General features: G+C 34.3%; 1 protein-coding gene across 1 annotated transcript; it reads left to right on the top strand.

The window, feature by feature from the left end:
* Positions 1–2,018: 2,018 nt before the first annotated feature.
* On the top strand, positions 2,019–3,457 carry LOC139881691 (uncharacterized). The gene is made up of 2 exons (XM_071866129.1): positions 2,019–2,048; positions 2,930–3,457. Exons 1-2 carry the CDS (start codon positions 2,019–2,021, stop codon positions 3,455–3,457), a joined length of 558 nt encoding a protein of 185 aa, XP_071722230.1.
* Positions 3,458–6,936: the final 3,479 nt, after the last annotated feature.

Raw genomic sequence — 6,936 nt, 5'->3', positions numbered from 1 at the left:
AATAATAATGTAAATTAAATATTTGTATTTAATAAAAGCACCGTTTATCATTTTACTACTTGTAAATATATGCGATATATTTAAGTAATCTGGATAAGGTCCTTAGTTCAATATGGCTTATGGAACATGGTTATGCATAGTGATGATAATCATGGAATATGTTCCTTACAAGCCTAGATCTTAAATATACCTAGTCATAGAGTCATTGAGACGGGACATTAATGATTCGGATAGACTAGTACATATGATGCATTTTCAATTGGGAAGATATCACATTCCATGGATATCAGTACGGAGACACTAATGTGCATATGTGGGTGCTAGTTAGAGAACTAGTTCACTGTATTGACCCGACGAGAAATCCTATGTGAAACTATGTGTCGAAAATAGGATTCTCACGTTACAATTATGTGTCATTAATCCTTAGACTTGAGACACCACGGTAAACTTATATATAACAAGTTATGTTAGTAACCACTACCCTGATCATAGCATCACTAAAGGCGTGACTTCGCCATGATCTGTTATATATGAAGATTGGTGTGTGTCAACAAATGATTCATCAATTATCGAAATGATAATGATGTCTTATGTTTTCATATTAGCCATGACTTTAAATCCTTGGCCAAGGTAATGTGGAAATTAGAAAAGGAGTTTTCTAATGACCCAAAGTCATGTGCTTGAATAGATACATAGTTATTGAACTTATAGAGTTTCGACTAATCATTCACACTCTAAGTTCAATCGGGACATAGATTGACGAAAGGATCGTATCACATGGAAATTGTAAGCGGAAAGGTTCACTTTAAACTCACCTATATCTAGGTTTTCATGGCTCGTTGCTAGACGATAACCATGACTTATAGAATACGATTCTATTACTAGCGTATTGGTGAACCTAAAGGGTCACACACGAAAAGAGAAACCTATACCTCGGACATGATATTTAATTTGGTTAATCGTAAGTGTACGATTGAATCAAATTAAATTATTCTAAGTGTTAGAATCGAAATTGAAATTTTTCGGTAAAGTGAAATAAATTCAATTTCAAAAGTTGAAATTGATTTGAAACTTCAATTATGCTCCAGGAAAATCTTTTGCACATGTTATATTATCTTATAACTAATTAATGTGATTAATTAATAATATAATATATAATATTAATTAATGTGATTAATTAGTTATTGCAAGTTGATTTTGTGAGAGGCGGCAGCCTCAATCTCTTAGTCAAAAATTTTATCTCCTTCTTCTCTTCCCATTGGTTAAAGGTTTGACCAAAGCAAAAAATTTGTTTTGCTTATATATATATATATATCTTGTATGGGAGTGAATGGAGATAGAGAGGAGAACAGAAGTTTTCAAAAGCCAGGGAACCTTAGAAGTTTAAAAAGAAAAACTGGTGAATTTTTCTTTACTCATAAAATTGGAAGTTTTGGTGTTCTTGTTGATTGACAAGGAGCATATATAAAGAGTGAAGGAGACCTTATTACTTGAGTTCTTCAAGGGTAATCTCTCATTCTCCTTCTCTTTTATTGAATTGATATGTTAAGTTGTTAGCATATGATAATTGGTTAATCGTTAAAAGGAGTTTCGACGATTATATGGAGTTCTATGAATTTATCGTCTCAAAAGGAGTTTTGAGATATCATGTTTGTGAAATTGTGTATATGTGATCTAGCATAGCATATACATGAGTATGGATATTTTCTCTTGTGTGGATACTGTTAGAGGAGTCACACGTGAGGCTCTTGAACCTTTTCCGTTTGAGAAACGGAAGTTAGGGTTTGGAACCCTTTCTTGAGCAGGTTGGAGACTCGGAGGCAAGAAGACTTTATTTTCTATTTGGATGTAATTTTTGAAGGATGTAAATCAATATCGGATTGTATAATTTGGACATTGGATATTCTTTCATGTGAATGGTTTTGTCGTTTGTATGCTTTATATGATGATATATTTGTTGCATGTGTAATGTTAGATTGAATTAGAGTAATTCAATTACATTCTCGATATGACAAATCATGGGTTTCCGCTGCGCGTTAATTGATCATGTAAGTGTTACGTGATAACATTTCGATCTGATCAAAGCAAAATTTAAAATTTCACCAATTAACACACTGCCACGTGTTGGCTAAATCCGATGTCCACGTGGATGCGATCCTCTAGCAGTGGCATCAGAGCCAAGTACAACCCACTTGATTTCTCTCGCATATGATGCATAGAAAATTACATATCTTACTTGTCTTCGTGATAAATACATCGAGAGATATCCATATGAATAGAACTCCATATGTATGCTCTATTTGTCATGACTGATGAGACCTACAAAAAACCCTTATGAAAATAGTTCTCATTAATATTAAGTCTTAACAATTGTCTTAAAGAGTTTAATTCAATTGTGCCATTCCATCATTAGTTAGTTAGTGAATCTTCATCAAATATGTATTTGTCAATAAAATTCGAAATACATATGTAGTGGAGATGTCATTGCTAATTTATAAATATGATTAGCGCGTAAGTATAGTGGGTTATGATACTTCGACCATAAAATTGGGGACTATCATGACGTGTTCACTAGACTATGTGCAAGAATGATGGGTTAAATGACTTAACTCGTTATTTACATTAAAGCGTCCATAAAATTGGAGTTGATGTAAATAGTGAGGCCAGGATATGAGAGTTACATGAAATGTGATTGATAAGAGTTATTTACCTTTTAGAATTGTTATACATGGCTGATAAAATTCAGATGTATAATAGTTTTAAGTTGGATCTCAAACTCATTACATTTAGAATGATGATTCTAATGTTAGCTTGAGGGTGCTAAGGTTCATTTTGTGTAGTGGGAGCATTCATATATGATTTGTACTTTATCATATATGTTTTATCTATTCAAATTATCTGATTGTTCTTTGTTTACATTTTGATGTAGAATTTCACAATGTCTAAAAATCCTCTTACTTGTATTATCGACAACAATAAATTAACTGGTCCCAATTATCTCGACTGGCTGAGGAATCTGAAAATTCTTTTAGATTCCGAAGACTTGCGTTATATCTTGGATGCTCCAATTCCACCGAAATTGCCATCAGATGCAAAAGATGAGGATAAAACCGCCTTGGCAAAATTTCATAAAGATGATAAAATTTCAAGGTGTTACATGTTGGCCTCTATATCTTTTGATCTTCAAAGACAACATGAGACCATCAAACATGCCTTAAAGATTTACAAACACCTCAAAGAGTTGTATGGTGAAAACCCTCGAGTTGTTAGATATCAGATATCTAAGGAACTCTTTAGAGCCCGTATGACGGAAGGGACTTCGGTCCATGATCATGTTTCTAAGATGATTGCTGTAGTAGAGAAGCTCGAGAGTAATGAGGTGTATCTAGATCATGATCTAGCTACTAATCTCATTTTGCAATCTCTGCCGGACTATTATGATCAGTTTTGTGATTAACTTCTATATGCATCAAATGGATGTTTCCTTGTCCAAATTATTGAGCATGTTAGTCACGGCTGAGAGTCAAACCAAGAAAGGTAAAAATGTTTTACTTGTTGGTTCATCCTCAAAATCTCATAAACCAAAGAAAGTTTGGAAGAAGGATAAAGATAAAAAGAAAAGTTCTAATACCTTATCAGTCAAAAAGAAGATTACAAAGATAAAGTCTAAGCCAACTGAGAAAGGAATGTGTTTCCATTGCAATAAGCCTGGACATTGGAAAAGAAACTGCAAAGAATATCTTGCAGATCTGAAGAGGAAGCGTTCCACTTCAGGTATGTTCTTTGTTGAAATTAACTTATCAGTTAATGATCCTTCATGGGTATTAGATACCGCTTGTGGTTCTCATATTTGTAATATGTTACGGATGATGACCAAAAGCCAAAAGCTTAATGAAGAGGAAGTCTCCTTGAAACTTAGGAATGGTACAACGGTTGATGTCGTTGCCAGTGGGACTGTACATTTACCTTTGGAATCTAGCAAAGTTTTGGTTTTGAATAATTGTCTTTTTGTACCAGCACTTATAAAAAATATTATCTCCATTCCCTTGTTAGACAAGGAGAAATATCATTTGTTATATATGATAAACAATGTACGATATCTAAAGATAATGTATATTATGGTTGTGGTACATTAGTGAATAATTTGTATGTTATCGAAAACCAATGATTACATGGTTTATATGCAACAAAAGAATAAAAAGGAAGAAAAGTAATCAAGAAGATGCAAATATTTGGCATGCTAGAGTCATATTTCTAAACAAAGAATGCATAAGTTGGTAAAAGATGGATCATTTGATCTATCCAATTTGGAATCGATGACAACTTGTGAATCTTGTTTAAAAGGTAAGATGATTAAATCTCCGTTTGTTGGACATCCGGAACGTGTCTCAAATGTATTGGATTTGATCCATACTGATGTATTTGGGCCACTAAATGTTAGTGCTCGACATGGTTATGTCTACTTTGTAACCTTTACTGATGATTATTCACGGTATGGTTACGTGTATTTGATGAAATACAAATCTGAAGTTTTTGAAAAGTTCAAAGAATTCAAAAATGAAGTAGAAAACCAAACTAGTAGACATATAAAAGTTCTTCAATCAGATCGAGGAGACGAATATTTGTATACGGAGTTTCTTGATTATTTGAGAGATAATGGGATTATTTCTCAATTGACTCCTCCAGGTACGCCACAGTTAAATGGTGTAGCCGAAAGAAGGAATAGAACTTTATTAGATATGGTTCGTTTCATGATGAGTTTTACCGATCTTCCTAAGTCGTTTTGGGGCTATGCTCTAGAAACGGCGGCACATATTTTGAATAGGATGCCAACTAAATTAGTACCTAATATTCCATATCAGATGTGGACTAATAAGACACCCAATTATAAATATTTGAGAATATGGGGGTGTCAGGCTTATGTTAAGCAATCAGTGGGAGACAAATTGGATAGTAGATCCATTAAGTGTAAGTTTGTGGGATATCCAAAAGATTGTATTGGATATTATTTCTACAATCCTATAGAACAAATAGTCTTTGGTTCTAGGACTGCCATTTTCTTAGAGAAAGAATTTCTATCGGATAGAAATAATGGCAATATTGTATAACTTGAAGAAATTCAAGAAACACAAACTACACCTCCCCAAGTGGAAAAGAAAATTCCTAAAGAACCTTCTGAAAAATCACTGGAACTCATTCCTAGAAGGGTTACAAGATCAATAACTAAAAGTAGTTTTGTCATTGAAGGTGTTTCTGAATTGGCATCTGAGGATATTGATCCACAGAGTTTTTAGAAAGCGATGTCAGACATCGATTCGGGAAAATGGCAAGAGGCCATGAAATCTGAGATGGATTCCATGTATTCTAACAAAGTATGGACTTTGGTAGACCCACCAATTGATGTTAAACCCATTAGATGTTAATGGATCTATAAGAGAAAACGTGGAATGGACAGGAAGGTAGAGACCTTCAAGGCTAGACTGGTAGCGAAGGGTTATACCCAAAAAGAAAGTATTGATTATGAAGAAACCTTCTCACCAGTTTCTATGTTCAAATCCATCCGGATCTTGCTTGCCATAGTTGCATATCATGATTATGAGATATAGTAAATGGATGTGAAAATTGTTTTTCTTAATGGAGACATTAAGGAAGAGATCTATATGGATCAACCGGAAGACTTCACATCTAGTGGGAGTGAGCAAAAAGTTTGCAAACTTCAAAAGTCTATTTATGGACTAAAGCAAACTTCCCGAAGTTGGAACACTCATTTTGATGAAACAGTTAAAGAGTTTAACTTTATCAAAAATATGAGTGAACCATGTGTTTATAAGAAGGTAAATGGAACTCCAATTATATTTTTAGTGCTTTATGTTGATGACATACTACTCATTGGGAATGATGTAGGTATGTTACAATCTATAAAAGCTTGGTTGTCTAATCATTTTTATCCATGAAGGATTTAGGAGAAGCATCTTATATACTTGGAGTTAAGATCTATAGAGATAGATCTAAGAAGATGCTAGGTTTTTCTCAATTCTTGTACATAGATAAAATTCTGAGGAGGTTTTGTATGGAAAATTTCAAGAAAGGGTTTCTTCCCATGGCTTGTGGGACTTCTCTCTCTAAGAAATTTGCCCCTCAAACCCCAGAAGAGAGAGAAGATGGAAACAAAACCATATTCCTCAGTAATTGGCAGTATCATGTATGTCATGTTACGTACGAGACCTGATGTTGCACAAGCTCTAAGTCTAACAAGTAGGTTTCAAACAAATCCTGGTGAGAGTCATTGGGAGGCAGTAAAAGCGATCTGAAAGTACTTGAGAAGAACTAAAGATCTTTTACTGGTATATGAAGAAAATGATTTAAAACTGGAATGTCATGTTGATGCAAGTTTCCAATCAAATCCTGATGATCTGAAATCCATGACGGGTTATATATCTAAATGGAGGAGCGGTTTGCTGGAATAGTTCTAAGCAAAAGACCACCGCAGATTCAGTCACAGAAGCTGAATATATTGTTGCCTTAGAGGCTGCAAAAGAAGCAGTTTGGATGAAAAACTTCATTCAAGAGTTGAATGTGGTTCCTAGCATTGAAAGTCCAGTAAGTGTGTACTGTGACAATAATGGAGCAATCGCACAAGTTAAGAAACCGAGGTCTCATTAGAAATCCAAACACGTTATGCGGAAATATCACTTGATCCGAGAGATCATTGGTAGAGGTGACATTGAAATGCAGAAGATTGACTCCGTAGAGAACTTAGCAGATCCCCTGACCAAGCCAGTATCTTTACCATCTCTAGAGCGTCATCTAGAGACTATGGGGCTTAAATTTATGATACATTAGTCCTAAATGCAAGTGGGAGATTGTTAGAAATGTGCCCATAGAACCAATGTGATTGGCTTTAGATTCGCTAGTATCTGGACATTTATGTAATCT

This window comes from Rutidosis leptorrhynchoides, unplaced genomic scaffold (assembly GCF_046630445.1).
Source record: "Rutidosis leptorrhynchoides isolate AG116_Rl617_1_P2 unplaced genomic scaffold, CSIRO_AGI_Rlap_v1 contig182, whole genome shotgun sequence".
Taxonomy (NCBI): domain Eukaryota; kingdom Viridiplantae; phylum Streptophyta; class Magnoliopsida; order Asterales; family Asteraceae; genus Rutidosis; species Rutidosis leptorrhynchoides.
Note: the sequence above shows the minus strand (reverse complement) of the source record. Positions and strands in the feature narration are given on the sequence as shown.